This window comes from Bubalus bubalis, chromosome 1, assembly GCF_019923935.1.
Source record: "Bubalus bubalis isolate 160015118507 breed Murrah chromosome 1, NDDB_SH_1, whole genome shotgun sequence".
Lineage (NCBI taxonomy): Eukaryota > Metazoa > Chordata > Mammalia > Artiodactyla > Bovidae > Bubalus > Bubalus bubalis.
The window spans coordinates 144,830,248-144,848,737 of record NC_059157.1 but is presented as its reverse complement, the minus strand read 5'-3'; the positions used below and the strand labels follow the sequence as shown (position 1 = coordinate 144,848,737).

The following is an 18,490-nucleotide window of genomic DNA, read 5'->3' as shown; positions in this document are numbered from 1 at the left end:
TCAGAAAGGTCCCCTGGAGAAGGAAATGGCAACCCACTGTAGTTTCTTGCCTGGAAAATCCCATGAACAGAGGAGCCTGGTAGATTACAGTTTATAGGATTGCAAAGAGTCAAACACGACTGAGCGACTTCACTTCAGTAGTCCTAGTCCTTCATTTGGAGAAGGCAATGGCACCCCACTCCAGTACTCTTGCTTGGAAAATCCCATGGACAGAGGAGCCTGTTAGGCTGCAATCCATGGGGTCGCTAAGAGTTGGACACGACTGAGCAACTTCACTTTCACTTTTCACTTTCATGCATTGGAGAAGGAAATGGCAGCCCACTCCAGTGTTCTTGCCTGGAGAATCCCAGGGACGGGGGAGCCTGGTGGGCTGCTGTCTATGGGGTCACACAGAGTCAGACACGACTGAAGTGGCTTAGCATAGTCCTTCACAAAGCATGCATAGGTAATTCATCTTTGTTGCTTTGAAAACACTATGATTTATCCTGAGAGATTTGGCAAATTCTTCTGCCTTTAATTGTACTGCTTGACATCCAACAGACAGTTCCTTGTATATATCCCAGGGATAAAAGATTCATCTACTAGCACAAATTAACTCTTTGTATGTGTCTTCTATTGTTGGATGCTCTGTAAAAAAAAAAACTTGGTTGTTGTTTTACAAGAAAATCGGTTAGTTCATTTCTCCAGTAATGAATGCTTGCATCCCTTATAGTAGTTTACATTCTCCTTTTTCAGAGAAGGCAATGGCCCCCCACTCCAGTACTCCTGCCTGGAAAATCCCATGGATGGAGGAGCCTGGTAGGCTGCAGTCTATGGGGTCGCTGAGGGTCGGACACGACTGAGCAACTTCACTTTCACTTTTCACTTTTCACTTTCATGCATTGGAGAAGAAAATGGCAACCCACTCCAGTGTTCTTGCCTGGAGAATCCCAGGGACAGGGGAGCCTGGTGGGCTCCTGTCTATGGGGTCACACAGAGTTGGACACAACTGAAGTGATTTAGCAGCAGCAGCAGCAGCAGCATTCTCCTTTTTATTCTCTTCTGTATATGTGGTCTTCTTTCTTTCTAGTACTTCCAGCATACTATAGTCCTTTTGAGGGTAATTCTAGATCCAACGTGAAGCAAGAATTTAATTATGGGAGCCAACATCAGTTGAAATAAGTCAGCTTAGAGAGCAAGGGTAAACAAATAGCCTAAAGTTCACATTTTCCAGGCTATGATGCTTATACAGGTAATGGCAACTTGCCTCTCCATCTGAGGACTAGGTGGTTTCATTGAACATTGATTAAAAGAATCATTCCAATTTCAGAAAAGTTAAAATTGGGGATAAGAAGGAACACCATGCAAGTTACAGTTGATGAAGCTTGCTAAATTATGGGTTGTTTAAATATATATTGTTTCACAAGTAATGCCTCTCTCTCTCTCTCTTTTTTTTTTATATGTGACAAATTCTTTGAAAAATTTCCCAGTTTCATTTCTGCAGATCTAGGTTAAACCTGTCTCTTAATCAGGAAACACAGATCTAGAAACGTCAACTTTCTTGTTCCAAATTTCATCAAGTGAGCTAGAACTAACCAAAATTAGAGTAGTGGTTTCCAACCACTCAATACCTTCTCATGGAGGAAGAAAAACCTTCATGAATTTAAGTATATACACTATAAGTGACTGTCTTATTTTCATTTGGAAATGTTTGCTCTTTTATGTGATTGTAAGAGGCATTATTGTTGTGAATTTTTTTGCCCCCATCCCAATATATGTAGTTGGTAAAGTAAAAATGTAGCAAACCTAAATTTAGTTCCCTCAATTAAAAAATTTTCATGCAAAAATCTGAGAATTAATAGGCCAGAGGGCTTCAAGACAGTGTTCTTTAAAAAAAAAAAACAGTTTTTTATTTTGTACTAGGATATAACTGATTAACAAAAAAGTATCGTGATAATTTCAGATATTCTTTGCTGTAGACGTTTCTCCCTAGTTAAGTCCCATGGCTGTTTCTTGCTGGAGAAAGGACCTTCTTCAGCTATTTATCTCACCTTCTTAAGAACACCTCCCTTGCTTTCTCAACTCAAAATATGAAACCACTTTTTAAAAATTTCAAATAATTGGGTTATCAAAAAAGAAATGTTACATATATGAATAATCAACCTCTCTATAAATAAGACTACTATCTTTTTTTTATTGTTCTAGCTTTGGGTTCTGTGATTCCTCATACCTCAGTTATAAAATGATTTAGTTCTCTAACCTGTTTCAGTGAGGTTTTTTCTGAAGCAAGATACTCATACATGTGTCCACAACCTACCCGACCAATAGCAATAGGAGGAGAAATGCAAGAATTAACATAGTTTATCCACAGCTCAGCTGCCTTTGCCTTTCCTAGCACCACAACACAGTCCATTATTAGTCTGGTACTGTAGCCCCTTGTTTTTACGAAGACAGTATTTTATTCAATAGCTTGAAAATAATCTACAAAGTGATGTTCCGTGTGAGAGTAATACATTTTAGAATGCATGGATTGTTATGATTAATGGTGGGACCCTGGCATTTTGTAGACAAATGTTAATAGAGTAACATTTGGGTATCACCTTCTGCGATTTTTCAAGGTGGTATACTTGTTTGTTAATGCGCCCCGTGTCCAGCCATCGCACTATGTCAGCATTAGTGACAGTGCCACTCTGTCAGGCTGGAAAGACAGTCTCAGACTCAATAAGGAAACACTTTATCAAAGGCAGTAAAAAATGGAAATGAGCTACTACCTGTGGGCTCAAATTAAATTAGCCTCAAGAATGCAGAAGCAGCACTACTCTTGCTGTTCCTTCTAATGCCGCTGTGTAGACCTTTAGATCCCATGCTATATTCATTCCACAGATATTTATTGGGCACCTAATATGTGGGATGCCTTAGGTGCTTATTCTGATTATCCTAAGATATAAAAGATGAAAGTACTTCTATTGTGCCCTCCAAAAGCCTCGGAGAAGAGAGAACATATGTAGAGAATTGTCTGTAATAGAAGGAAGCAGTGGTACATGCTGTTGGAGAGGTAGAGATAAAATGTGCCAAGATTTCAGAGAAAGGGGAAATAGATGTTTTAACTGAAGAACTAGGAGGGTATTCATAAAAGAAAAGGAAGTGGTTAGGAACCCTGATAAGTGGTTAGGATTTGAACATATGGAACCAGGTTGAAGTTGTTCCAGAAAGAAAACTACACAAGCCAGAAACAGGAGGGAAATTCTGGGATATGTATTGCAAAAGGGATTCTCACTAGAAATGCAGGATCCAGGAAGGAGAGTAATGGATAGAAGGGAATGCTGGCATAGCACAGCAGTGAGTTATATTCAATACTAAAGATTTGGGGGTTTAGTCTCCGGGCATAAGGGTGATCCCAAGGTTTTATAAATACAGGAATACCTGTTCGTAACAGCACATCAAGACAGTTCATTGGGAGGATATGCAGTTGTTGGAATGAGGAGGACCGTAGCCCGGAATTCAGAGAATGGCTGAGGATTCTTGGTGGAGTCCTTAGGAATGCATTAAAAGGAAGAACTGCCACCATGGTCAGGGGAGTGATCATGGGATGATGGCTAGGAGAAGTGTCAGGAATGCAGTATGGAGTAAGCGTTGACCATTCCTTGAACATAAGGGGAAAAGAGATGGGGAAGCGTCAAAGACTTTGACATTGACATTTTAAAAAAGGGTGGGTTTGATTGATAAGACAAAGATTCCTATTTGAGCCACCTTGAATTTGAAATGCTGGCAACAGTCAAAGACTAAACATCCCAAGAATGATTTGCAATGCACATTGGAAATGAAGCTAAAAATAAAGCCAGAGCTAGAATTTTACTTATTTGGGAATAATATGAATAGGAACAATAGTTAAAGTACTTTTTTGTTTTGAGACATTCACCAGCAGGAACAAGAATAGCATTACATGGGAGAAGGTCAGGAACAGATCCAGAGAGTATACCTACTTGATAGAAGGGGAAAGGAAATCTTCCCCTCTCCTCTGGAGGGGGGAAAAAAAACAAACACTCAGGAGGAGTCAGCAGCAGCAGAGGTGAAGGGGGCCAGGGACCAAGGGTAGAGCAGGTGGGATAACTATAATAGCTGGATCAGGCTAGCAGAGTTGTTTTTGCTTGCACATGATCTTGCCTTCAAAAGAAGGAAAAATCACTTAACTATAGATCAGATGTCTGTTTCCAGAGGGGTGTTCATTAAATCTTTACTAAGGAGTTTCCTGATATCACTTGCTTCTGCTAGAGAGTTTCTAATTTATTACAATTTCTAATTCTCTAGCAGAACATGTAAATCAGTGTCCTGCTGCTCACTCCCCTGGGAAGAGCCCTGTCTCACAAACATATGGCTGGTCTTTCCAGGAATCCTCTAGAAGCTTGAAGGGACATGATAGGTTTAGACATTTCTTTCCCCTAGTAAGGCAATGTTGCAGAACTGTGGGTCCATCGAACACTTCTTTCTGAAATGGACCATCTGCTGTAGATCAGGGATTCCTAACACGAGGCCAGCAAATACCCTGCCCAGGGAATATAATGTTCTGTTCCCCATGCATGCATTTCTTGAGGAGATGATTTACCCTTCACCTGATTCTTAAAAGTATCTCTTTTCTTAAAAAGATGAGAAGCACTGTAATAGATCATGCAGTGTTGCACAATGATGTGAGTTCCTTGAAGACAAGAGCCGTCCTTATAAATTTTGCTATCTTCCTGATGCCTCTGTCAGTCTTGGCTGAATGACTGGGTAATGCTGCTGCATTCAGTGGGCCAGCACTAATGATAAAATGCTCATTTTGTCTCTACAGTCTCTTGCTTGACTTAGCAATTATACAAGCCTAGGAAACATATTTTCTAATAATTTTCTAGTGTCCTTTACTAGTATAACTTTTAGTATAAAATGAATGCTTCAAACATACACACTGTCTCATTTCTTTGTTTAATAAGTGTGCAGAGTAGGGATTGATATCTTCATGTAATGAATGAGGAAGCCAAGACACAGAACGCACGTGACTTGTCATAAGCCATATGTCATATGTCAGCTATTATTATTATTATCTCATGGTACATACATTAGTCCTGGAGAAGGGAATGTCTATCCACTCCACTATTCTTGCCTAGAGAATTCCACGGACAGAGGAGCCTGGTGGGCTACAGTCTGTGGGGTCACAAAGAACTGGGACATGACTGAGCAACCAACACACACACACTCATGTACATTAGTAAACAAAAATGTCTACAAATGCAATAGAGTTGGCCATACTTCCTGAAATATTTATTGGTTGGCAATATGTTTTGCTTTTATATGAATGAAGGCTTTTTATTAGCTTAAAATATAACATTCATGTTTAGTTCAGTTCAGTTCAGTTGCTCAGTCGTGTCCGACTCTTTGCGACCCCATGAATTGCAGCACACCAGGCCTCCCTGTCCATCACCAACTGCCGGAATACACTCAAACTCATGTCCATCGAGTCAGTGATGCCATCCAGCCATCTCATCCTCTGCTGTCCCCTTCTCTTCCTGCCCTCAACCCCTCCCAGCATCAGAGTCTTTTCCAATGAGTAACACTTTGCATGAGGTGGCCAAAGTACTGGAGTTTCAGCTTCAACATCAGTCCTTCCAAAGAATACCCAGGACTGATCTCCTTTAGAATGGACTGGTTGGATCTCCTTGCAGTCCAAGGGACTCTCAAGAGTCTTCTCCAACACCACAGTTCAAAAGCATCAATTCTTCGGTGCTCAGCTTTCTTCACAGTCCAACTCTCACATCCATACACGAGCACTGGAAAAACCATAGCCTTGACTAGACGAACCTTTGTTGGCAAAGTAATGTCTCTGCTTTTGAATATGCTATCTAGGTTGGTCATAACTTTCCTTCCAAGGAGTAAGTGTCTTTTCATTTCATGGCTGCAGTCACCATCTGCAGTGATTTTGGAGCCCAAAAAAATAAAGTCTGACATTGTTTCCCTGTTTCCCCATCTATTTCCCATGAAGTGATAGGACCAGATGCCATGATCTTAGTTTTCTGAATGTTGAGCTTTAAGCCAACTTTTTCACTCTCCTCTTTCACTTTCATCGAGAGGCTTTTTAGTTCCTCTTCACTTTCTGCCATAATGGTGGTGTCATCTGCATATCTGAGGTTATTGATATTTCTCCCAGCAATCTTGATTCCAGCTTGTGCTTCTTCCAGCCCAGCGTTTCTCATGATGTACTCTGCATATAAGTTAAATAAGCAGGGTGACAATATACAGCCTTGACATACTCCTTTTCCTATTTCATCATGTTACAAAATTGTATTTACACTTCTGACTGTACATTATCAAGACAAGTTTAAAACTGGATTTGTATGTTCTGAAAATCTTTCTGTAAAAAAATTTTTTTTTACATTGGCACACCGTAAAACTTCTCTGGGTATTTTACCTCATTTCTCAGCCTTTCAGGGTGTATATAAGTGTTAGTAAATGATCACATTATAAGGTTACTGTTACTTCTTCTACTCCTTACACTGGCAAATAATTGAGAAGCAACCTTACACTTGGGTATTCTTTAGATTTCTAGAGACATATACTCCTCTAGAGTATATGTAAAAGGAGACACGTACTCCTTTTCCTATTTGGAACCAGTCTGTTGTTCCATGTCCAGTTCTAACTGTTGCTTCCTGACCTGCATATAGGTTTCTCAAGAGGCAGGTCAGGTGGTCTGGTATTCCCATCTCTTTCAGAATTTCCCACAGTTTATTGTGATCCACACAGTCAAAGGCTTTGGCATAGTCAATAAAGCAGAAGTAGATGTTTTTCTGGAACTCTCTTCCTTTTTCCATGATCCAGTGGATGTTGGCAATTTGATCTCTGGTTTTTCTGCCTTTTCTAAAACCAGCTTGAACATCAGGAAGTTCATGGTTCACGTATTGCTGAAGCCTGGCTTGGAGAATTTTGAGCATTACTTTACTAGCGTTTGAGATGAGTACAATTATGTGGTAGTCTGAACATTCTTTGGTGTTGCCTTTCTTTGGGATTGGAATGAAAACTGACCTTTTCCAGTCCTGTGGCCACTGCTGAGTTTTCCAAATTTGCTGGCATATTGAGTACAGCACTTGCACAGCATCATCTTTCAGGATTTGAAATAGCTCAACTGGAATTCCATCTCCTCCACTAGCTTAGTTCATAGTGATGCTTCCTAAGGCCCACTTGACTTCACATTCCAGGATGTCTGGCTCTAGGTGAGTGATCACACCATCGTGATTATCTGGGTCGTGAAGATCTTTTTGTACAGTTTTTCTGTGTATTCTTGCCACCTCTTCTTAATATCTTCTGCTTCTGTTAGGTTCATACCATTTCTGTCCTTTATTGAACCCGTCTTTGCATGAAATGTTCCCTTGCTATCTCTAATTTTCTTGAAGAGATCTCTAGTCTTTCCCATTCTGTTGTTTCCCTCTATTTCTTTGCATTGATCGCTGAGGAAGGCTTTCTTATCTCTCCTTGCTATTCTTTGGAACTCTGCATTCAGATGCTTATATCTTTCCTTTCCCCTTTGCTTTTTACTTCTCTTCTTTTCACAGCGATTTGTAAGGCCTCCCCAGACAGCCATTTTGCTTTTTTGCATTTCTTTTCCATGTTAAACGCAGTCATTTCCCAATAGTTGTGTTATTGAATGACAGATACTACTGTCATACAGTGACTTTAATTTCTTGGGCTTGTACTAGATAACATTAAATGAAAACAATATGTCTTTGCTAGGTAAAGTGAAGATGGAACATCAGATAGTAAGTAGTATGGTGACATGATGAAGAGCATGGGCTTTTGAACCCCTTTTGGATTTCAGACTTTCCCTAAATACCATTACATCTTCAGTATTAAATACTAGATATGTTTTAAGTTCTCTTTCAGCTTAAGATAATACATGCTAAATTTGTTCAATCTGAAACTAGAGAGAAAACTCATATTTTCTACTTTGATTTTCCCTGGAGAGGACAGAGGAAAAGAGAATACCACAGCAGCCTCTTTGGTGGCTGAAGTCTGTGGACCAACAGGGCAGCTGTGCCCTGGCATCTGGCTTCTGTCTGCATGCTGTTTCCACTGCAGACTCTGTTCTGCAACCATGCACGTCATCTCCCACTAGTAGCCATTCTCGGCCTCCTCACTTCATGGGCTGTGAGAGTTCATATTTACATATCAGCTAAATGTTATATTCCTAAACAAGCAAAAATTATTCAAACCTTATTGCAAAATGTGTGGGCTTCCCTGGTAGCTCAGCTGGTAAAGAATCTGTCTGCAATGCAGAAGACTCTGGTTCAGTTCCTGCGCCGGGACGATACCCTGGAGAAGGGATAGGCTACCTACTCCAGTATTCATGAGGTTTCCTGGTGGCTCAGACGGTAAAGGATCTGCCTGCAATGTGGGATACCCGGGTTCTGATCCCTGGTTTGGGAAGATCCCCTGGAGTAGGGCATGGCAACTCCCTCCAATATTCTTGCCTGGAGAATTCCATGGACAGAGGAGCCTGCAGGCTACAGTCCTTGGGGTCGCAAAGAGTCAGACACGACTAAGCGCGCGCGCACACACACACACACACACACGAACTGTGTGGGGGGGATGGGTGCTGGGGTGGGGGAGTTTGGAACCTCTCAGACAAAAAACTGATACCTGAAACTTAACCCTAAAATGTGAAGGATTTGCAAAATGACCAGGCAAAGTTCTCTGAAATTGATCAGAAATATTACAAGACTGGTTAAGGCATTCTGACTCAATAACCTGTAGGAAGCATGCTGCTCTTAGATTAAATGTGTATTTACTCTGTTAACTGAGTACTGGGGACTGTTTTGCGTCATACTAATTAAAATACAATTTTCCAAATATGTTTGCTCACTACCACTTTACTTGTTGTTTTAATGATAATTTGTTTATTAAAAAATATCAAGAACAAGGAAGCTACTTCATTGTTTGAATAGGTAGTTTAGCTTCCAGATGCCTACAGTGACAAAGTGTCAGAATAGGGGAGAGAGGGAATCCTGTTTCCAGTGTGTGCCAGTCAGGCTCTTTGTGGGGAGACAGGGCATGTGGAACACTAGTTGCCAATAGGCAGGAATATCATTCTAAGATATCTGGGCGCTGACACTGCTTTCTCTTCCCAAGAGAAAATGGTTCAAGGACCAGATGAGCTTGATATTTTGAATAGTTATTTAAATAGAATCACTAGTTTACTGGTGTGAGCTGAAATAGTCCTATAAGCCTGAGTATGAAAGGATAGTATTGCTGGAGCAAGGCTCCTCCCTGCACAGAGACAGGCACCTAGGACAGCAGCCTCCTAGGAACTGATGTCTAAGGAAAACCACACAGGATCTGCCAAATCTGCTTTTTCTCAGGGTTACCACTTCCTGTGGGTTCAGCAGCTTGGGCTGAGTAAACTGGGGCTCCTGGCAGGTGTGTGTCTGATATCTCCCCTCTAGTTGGTAACCCAGTTGGTGTATTAACTTCATGTGAAAATGTTAGTTGCTCAGTCGTGTCTGATTCTTTGTGACCCCATGGACTGCCAGGGGGAGTAGTAGCCCCAGTAGCCCTCCAGGGTTCTCTGTCCATGGGGATTCTCCAGGCAAGAATATTGGAGGGGGTAGCCATTCCCTTCTCCAGGGGATCTTCCCAATCCAGGGACTGAACCCAGGTCTGCTGCATTGCAGGCAGATTTTTTACTGTCTGTGCCATCAAACTGCAGTAAATGGGTAAAGGGGCATTTGAAAATGCCTAACTTCAGTAACTGATCTTAAACCCTGTAAATATTTTTTGGTTTTCACTTGGGTTGTCCTGGGCCTACATAGTTTAGTGTTAGCTAGAATAAACTGTTTCAAAGTCATGACCAAAACATATATATCATGAAAGTGGTAGTCGCTCAGTCATGTCTGACTCTGCGACCCCATGGATTGTAGCCAGTCAGGCTCCTCTATCCATGGAATTCTCCAGGCTGGAGTGGGTTGCCATTTCCTTCTCCAGGGGATCTTCCCAACCCTGAGATCAAATCAGGGTCTCTTGCATTGCAGGCAGATTCTTTACCATCTGAGCAACCAAAGAAGCCTCATATATGATGAGGCTGTGAAAACTGATAAATTAGCCTCACCACACATTGTTAAATATGTATCTATATATACTTAACCTCATGAAGATGGGACCAGGGCTATCTTGTTCTGGGGAGTATCCTCAGAAATCAGCAGCATTACTTGATCATTTGACTATTAATTGATTAATAGGATCTTCCAACAAATCCCTTAATGAGCTTTTGTTATAGAGACAATAACACTGCCTGTGTTTAAAAATTTTGGTTTGCTTTACAGCTTTTCCGAGAAATTATTTTTGTTATTATTTTATGGTTCCATTTCTCTGAGGTAGTAATTAATATGTAAATTATTGTTCTCCAGGCTTGGGATTATTCCAGGATGGCTTTTCTTGGACTCTTCTCTTTGCTGGTTCTGCAAAGTTTGGCTTTAGGGACCACTTTCACTGATGAAACCATTGCTGAGCTGTCAGTGAATATGTATAACCATCTTCGAGCCACTGGAGAGGATGAAAATATTCTCTTCTCTCCATTGAGTGTCACCCTTGCAATGGGAATGTTGGAACTTGGGGCCCAAGGGTCTACGCTGAAAGAAATCCGTCACTCAATGGGATATGACAGCCTGAAAAATGGTAAGTGTGCTTAGGTTTGATTTCTCAAAATAGTTTGACTTTAGTTCTCAACTCAATTGTGTTGTTTATATCTGAGGCAGCAGTATTTAAACAGGGTAAGAAAGTGGTCTCACTAAGATGGTATGAGGAAGACGAGCATTAGGAAACCCAAGAAAGTTCTTTTTCTTAGCTGCATCCCTGGCTGAGTTAATCTAAGGAAATTATATCTTTATTATTATTATTATTATTGTTATTTAAATAAACTTCACTGTGATTAACAAAAGCAAACATGGTTCTTGCTCTGATGGCGTTTCCAATTTAGAAAGAGAGGCATAAATTAATCAATTATCACATAAATAAATGAGAAATTACAACTGTTAGGAATGCTTTAAAGAAAAAATTCTCTAAATATCAGAAATTTTTGTTTAAAATCAACTGTATCTTCATTGTTCAACTAGCAACCATGAATTTTTTTGGAATGTTATATAATACTATCATGAAAATCTTGTATTGGAGAAAATTTCTAGCCAAAATGTATATTGTAATCACTTTGCTATGATGTAAAATTTCTATTTAATATTTCCAATATACATATGAATTAACTCATTAAAAACTTGAGAATTAATACAATTTTGACTGGATTTTCTATTTATAAAGTTAAAAAGTTTACTGAAAGTAAAATTTAAAGGTATATTTTGATTTTTAAACTAGATAATAAAAATTAATTCATATTTCTGATAATTATAAGACTAACTTAAAGTAACCTGAGTACTTTGAAAGAAAACAACCCAAATATCTCTACTTTATAGATAGATAATCAATAAAAAATAAAAATAATATCAGTAATAAAACTGCAAAAGTGAATTTGAACATCTAGAAATAGCACAAATCTTGCAACTTCCATACCATGTCAGTGTGGGGAAGAAGCCAGTGCTTTTTCTTTGGGCCTGTTCTCTTAATCCTCCTTGCTATATTTTCATGCTCTTCTGCTCTTCAGAATCTTTCACTGTGTTTATTCCACTAATAAACATCCCTTGTCATTTTGCAGGTGAAGAATTTTCCTTCTTGAAGGATCTTTCTCACATGGTAACTGCTGAACAGAGCCAGTATGTGATGAAAATTGCCAATTCCCTCTTTGTGCAAAATGGGTTTCATATCAGTGAAGAGTTTTTGCAAATGATAAAAAAGTATTTTAATGCAGAAGTCAATCATGTGGACTTCAGTCAAAATGTAGCTGTGGCCAACTATATCAATAAGTGGGTGGAGAATAACACAAACAGTAAGTCATTTGGCTCCTTTCTCTAATAGCTTAGTTTGAACTTTCTTTTCCTTCTGACATTATTTGTCCCTTTGTTCCTTTTACATGTTGAATCTACTAATTATTTTTTATAGATTACAACTGATTTTAGAAACCTTGTTCATGAATAAACATTAGAGAAGGATTGCCAGGGTCCAGCCCCGGCTGATCCAGGGTATTGGAAGGAGAGAAGGCGTAGGCGACCTATTCAAATGTTAATTAGAGATATAAAGAGTAATAGAATGAGGATAGCTCAGTAGGAAAATTCAGTGGAGAAAAGAAGCTGAGTAGTTTGGTTTACATGGAAAATCAGTATAACCCGTGACACCAGGTTAGCTCTGACCACGGAGGTCGCAGGCGCCCTCTCGAATAGCGGAAGGTGCCCCACCTTAGACACCTTCTCGAGTGGGTCTTAGAAGCCCAGGCAAATAAATAGTCGCAGAGGATATCCGCGCTCCAGATGGAGACTCAGCTGAAAATTGAGGGGAAGAATGACATGGGGAGACCAAGCGTTGGTGAGCAAGGCCCATAGCTTTATTTTCAACAGGGGCTTATATACCCTAAGTTACACATAGAGGATAATAGGGGATGCAAAGTCAGCAGTCTTTGATCCTTATCAAAAACCAGGGTTTCTTTCCTGCAAATTTATCGTATACAAATGGTTTAGGTGATTTACGTCATCTTCTGGCCAGAAGGCCTATTAACATTTTATGACTCTTGACAAAGACTTATCAACCGTAAGACTTATTTTCTCTAAGAGTAATTATTTTAAGGTTTGGTACCATCTTTCGAAGATAAAATTGCATTCCTATAGGGCGGATGTGTAATGGGTTTACAAAGGAAAGAATTTATTACCTTAAGAGTCTAAAGTTACTAACACCAAGGCCACTACTTATTTTTTCTACATACCAACTATATTAATTAATACACATTCAAGGATACAATTCAGGGGATGTGGAAACTTGGCAGCAAGCATTGGCTCATCAATAAAATCTTTTACTAGTTTTATTCTGACAGTTTCTAACTTTCTGAGAGGCTCTAGGCTATTTGAATATCTTAAGCTTCCCGTGCCTCTCGAGGCTGGGAGACTGTAAACAATCGTATGCATAGCTGTAGGTGTCCGGGTAAACTTGTCAGGCGAGTTAGAGAGCCATCTGAGGGGTTTGGATTTAAACACTCCTAATTGCCCAGGAACTTTATTAATTGGAGCTGTAAGTTAACTCTTTGTCAGAGAGAGTGAGATGGTGGTGGGGGACAGCCCCCAGTAAAGTCAGAGGTGAGAGCACAAAGCAATAAAGTAGGCAGACTCTGGTTTTTGCGGGGTAGATGCTCAAGAATATCCGGGGGGACTCCCGAGGCTCAATCCCGCCTTTGCGTCTGCCGAGCCTCCTTCCTCATGACCTTTGTCACGAGTGGAATGTCTCTCGCCGGCTCCCGGCAAAAGATGTTAAGTCTTTTGACATATATAGAATATTGGCACTGATAAATTAATATGAGATGTGTGTCTCCAGTTGGTGAGTTTCATCTGAACAGTAATTTTATTACTGTATGGAATTTTACTAGAGCTGACTATGTCATAAGTTAGATACTATTTAGAATGACAGTTGGTGACTCTCTTAACAGTGTGATTAAAATAGAATAAGAGAGTTTAAAGATATTTGTTGACTTTTAAACCACAGAACTTAATTGGTAATCAAAAAAGTATACAGGATTCCTTTTAAAAAGAGAAGCCCATTTTAAGCCAAATAAATGGAGAGGGATTAGAAAAAGATGCATTTGTTTTAATTTTTATTTCTAAATCTTATTATCCAAATGTATTCGAACTCTCCAAATGTTTCATATGTTATCATTTTATTTTCCAATTTTACCAAAAAATAATTGAAATTGGAATTTTAAAAAAATAAGACCAAACTGAAAGTAGATTACTTTGGCTGTTCATTAAATTAATTAACTCATGTTGTCAAGACTCCAAAAATAATATTAGTCTTAATACATTTAATGCTGGAACAGCAACAACAAAAGACCCTGATCACATACTCTTTGTCCCATAATCCCCAAAATGCTGACTTAAAAAAAAGAAGTGCTGACTAATAAAATGAGAAAGTGCCAAGCAAATATTGGTTCTATGGTTTCTAACTATGAGATTAAAATGTAACATTAAAGAAACACAATTGTGTTTTAACATTCAAAGAGTAAGTTAAGAATAATAATTCACCTGCATCAGACTGAATTATTGAAAGCTGTTTAATTCCAAACTCCCCTTAAACAATTTCAGCCATCACCAAAGTCCCAATGTCTTTCACAATAGATTTAGATAGAAACATTTAAATGATGAGAAATAAGATAGCATGAGTTAAACTGGCTTTTACACATCTGTTTTCACTTACTCAGAAGCAGTTGTTGCATTTGGTAAAAAGATATCCAATGTACATGGGGAAACATTTGAATTGGATGACATTTAAATTACATATATTGTACAAGAGTAAACTTAGAAATGTTTGTTGAATGCTTATTCTGTGTTGGGGGGCTTTCCAGGTAGCTCAGTGGTAAAGAATCTGCCTGCCAATGCAGGAGACTAGGTTCTATCCATGGGTTGGGAAGATCCCCCGGAAAAGGGAATGGCAACCCACTCCAGTATTTTTGTCTGAAAATTCTATGGACAGAGAGCATGGCGGGCTATAGTCCACAGGGTCACAGAATCAGACACGACTGAGCTACTGAGCACATGCACACTCTGTGTTGAGTTTTACGTTTATCATTGCAACTAGGAAGTAGTGAAGCCTGAGATTCTGTTGTATGTAGTTCTGTAGTTTGTGAAAATGTCAGAATACTACTAGTGTTATTTTAGATGGTGTGGGTGTTTTAGATCCCCTTAGTCTGTAAGTGTGTGTGTGTGTGTGTGTGTGTATAATATTTTTTCCTTTAAAAGTTCAGTTCAGTTCAGTCACTCAGTCGTGTCCAACTCTTTGCGACCCCATAAATCACAGCATGCTAGGCCTCCCTGTCCATCACTAACTCCTGGAGTTTACTCAAACTCACGTCCATCGAGTCGGTGATGCCATCCAGCCATCTCATCCTCTGTCGTCCCCTTCTCCTCCTGCCCCCAATCCCTCCCAGCAGCAGAGTCTTTTCCAATGAGTCAACTCTTCACATGAGGTGGCCAAAGTACTGGCGTTTCAGCTTTAGCATCAGTCCTTCCAAAGAACACTCAGGACTGATCTTTACGATGGACCGGTTGGATCTCCTTGCAGTCCAAGGGACTCTCAAGAGTCTTCTCCAACACCACAGTTCAAAAGCATCAATTCTTCAGTGCTCAGCTTTCTTCACAGTCCAACTCTCACATCCATACATGACCACTGGAAAAACCGTAGCCTTGACTAGATGGACCTTTGTTGGCAAAGTAATGTCTCTGCTTTTGAATATGCTATCTAGGTTGGTCATAACTTTCCTTCCAAGGAGTAAGTGTCTTTTAATGTCATTAGGTACTTTTAATTTTTATTGTAAATATTACAATGGTATAAAGTTCTTAATCACTCTGTCAGATGATAGTTTGACAATCTTTTGATATTCTTTCATCTTTTGATTTAATATGAATTTTCATCCGTTTGTCTTTTCCTGAATAGGTCTGTTGAAGGATTTAGTATCCCCAAGGGATTTTGACGCTGTCACTCATCTGGCCCTCATCAATGCTGTCTATTTCAAGGGGAGCTGGAAGTCACAATTCAGACCTGAAAATACCAGAACTTTTTCCTTCACTAAAGATGATGAAAGTGAAGTCCAAATTCCAATGATGTACCAACAAGGAGAATTTTATTATGGTAAGACATTTTGGCTTTTTTTCTCTCTTCTTAGAGCACATCAACAAATTTCTAAGAAAAAACATGAAATATTTGTTATTCAGATTTATTGTCAGTCTGATTTGGGCTACAATTCAATTTTCTTGGCCCCATTTTCAAAGACTTTTGATTAGATCCTGAGTGAATATTATATGTTGTGACAGTTTTCCAATATGTTTAGTTTATAAAGTTGATTACACATACAGAGTGGCTTTATTCATGTGAAAATATCTGACCTTGTATAAGAATGTTCTGAGTTCCTCCAGAAAGCCATTCACCTTGGGGTAGTTTTCAGTGAACCATATGTTCTACCCAGATCTTGATTTGTACACCCCATCACTTTTTGAACTATAAGTATTCTTTTAAAATTTTGCTTTCAGACTTGTGTATGTATGTGTGTGTGTGTGTGCGTGCTCAGTCGCTCAGTCATGTCTGACTCTTTGAGACCCCATGAACTCTAGCCCACCAGGCTCCCCTGTTCACGGGATTTCCCATGCCAGAATACTAGAGTGGGTTGCCATTTCCACTCCAGGGGATCTTCCTGACCCAGGGATTGAACCCATATTTCTTGCATCTGCTGCACTGGTGGGCAGATTCTTTACCACTGTGCCACTTGGGAAGCCCATAAATATGCATGGTCAGGCATAATTATTCATAGTTTCACTTACTGAGAGTCTATAATTTGTGATACAAGTCAGCATCTTTGGCATTATTTTCAGGGATATTTTGTTGGACTTTTCAGAATTTTAGGGTGCTAATCCTCTCTATATACCATGCTGAACTGTGATAATTTATTGTCTTAAGCAGAAATGTAAGTAAGCTAAATATATGTTAGAACAAATATTTTATTCTATGCAAAGGTACATTATAAAAGTAACAGATTATAATCACAGTTAATTAAATTAACAGTCAAAATATGAAAGGAAAATATCCATTTATTTGAGAACCAAAATATTTAATGTGGTGTCTAAAGGATATCAGTTAAATGAAAATATTCAGAACAAAAACATTACATTTTTTAAAACTAGTTGCAGGGTTATTTATTTTAAAGACTTTATTATTATTATTATTATTATTAATGAAAGCCTGGTCAATTTAGCTAAATTCATGGAACACTAAGCCAATTACCTAATTATCTAATTTGGAGATTTTAATCACCATAAATGCTCTAAATTTCATGTTGGCTGTGCTACCTTGGCCTCAAAACTTTTTGCTGTGGTAATAATAGAGTAGGCTTTCCTGGTGGACTATCCCTGGGTTGGGAAGATCCTCTGGAGAAGTGAATGGCAACCCACTCCAGTTTTCTTGCCTGGAGAATTTTATGGACAGAGGAGCCTGGTGGGCTAGAATCTATGGAGTCAGAAAGAGTTGGACATGACTGAGCAAGAGTACGGGGTATTACATGGTCAGTTTTTCCCTTCTTAGAAATCAGGTGGATATTGGTAAATGTGATTCACATCCAACTTGGATCCAGAGCTTTATTTTTCTAATCATGACTTTTCATTTTTTTAATGATATCCTTAAAATATATTCATTTGAGGTATCTCCCTTAAAAATAAAATGTTAAGTCTAGAGAACATGCTGTGACACATGTGAAACAGTTCTGGAGATCCTAAAATTAATTTGGTAGGACTGAGGAATCACAATTTCAGGGCCTACTTTAAAATAAATTGTCTTCTTCTCAGATGCCTGAATTTTTTATATTCTATACATAAGTTTGGAAGAAAGTTATGACAAATATAAACGTTTTATTCAAGCCTTGATGGGGGCCTTTTTTCTCCTTTCTGTCCTTTTTTAGGGGAATTTAGTGATGGCTCCAATGAAGCTGGTGGCATCTACCAAGTCCTGGAAATACCATATGAGGGAGATGCGATAAGTATGATGCTGGTATTGTCCAGACAGGAAGTTCCACTGGCCACACTGGAGCCATTGGTTAAAGCACAGCTGATGGAAGAGTGGGCAAACTCTGTAAAGAAGCAAAAGGTGGAAGTGTACCTGCCCAGGTGAGAGACTCCTGTATAACTCCCTCTGAAAGCATGGACAGAGGGTATCAATGAGGGTTCTGACTCAAAGGAACTCTTGTCACTGCTTTTGAATTTTGTCTTGTGTTGCTCTTCTCTTCCTCCTTTTCCTTCTCCTCCTTCTTCATCTTTTTAAAAAATATTCTTTCACACTCATTCAGTTCTGCCCAGAGACACAGGCTGACTCATTTATTCATTCAGTGCCACTTATCAAGACCAAGTTTCAGATATGAGTCAATATCCTTAGCTTAATTTTAGAAGATTTTTCAATAGATTGTCTCTGAATATCATTTGCATTGACAGTCTTCTGGTAGTTCATTAATATTTGAAGTTGATAATAGCTGGGGGAAAATAACTTTCTACTTTGTTGGAAGTGCAAACAAGTCATGTTTTAGGTGTTAAGATGCAATCATAAATAAGCAGGAAGAAGCTTAAAATTCTCCCTGTGGCTGAAAGAATAAAAGCTATGCAGGGCCTAGATATTCTGACTACCATCCACTTCCTCAACCCTTTCTCTGACCACTCACTATATCGAATCCTTTGTAGTAGGTACTGTCTGTATGCTTGTACTTATACCACAGTCACCTGCCCTTTTATGCCTCTAGGTCTCTATGTACATTTTTGCATTAACCTAAAATGCCCTCTTGGAGTCTTTGCCAGGTATTGTTTACTTGGCCTTCAGGTTG

At 39.2% G+C, this 18,490-nt stretch overlaps 1 protein-coding gene across 3 annotated transcripts in view; it reads left to right on the top strand.

Moving 5' to 3' along the window:
* The window catches only part of SERPINI1 (serpin family I member 1), an 82,445-nt gene that overhangs the window by 38,779 nt on the left and 25,176 nt on the right, over positions 1 to 18,490 (top strand). For all 3 annotated transcript variants that reach the window (XM_044945169.2, XM_006077296.4, XM_006077297.4), the window contains exons 2-5: positions 10,404 to 10,671; positions 11,699 to 11,929; positions 15,571 to 15,765; positions 17,582 to 17,786. In XM_044945169.2, the coding sequence (XP_044801104.2) occupies positions 10,422 to 10,671; positions 11,699 to 11,929; positions 15,571 to 15,765; positions 17,582 to 17,786 (881 nt within the window). In that variant the 5' untranslated portion in view covers positions 10,404 to 10,421. The remainder of the gene's footprint in view (positions 1 to 10,403; positions 10,672 to 11,698; positions 11,930 to 15,570; positions 15,766 to 17,581; positions 17,787 to 18,490) is intronic.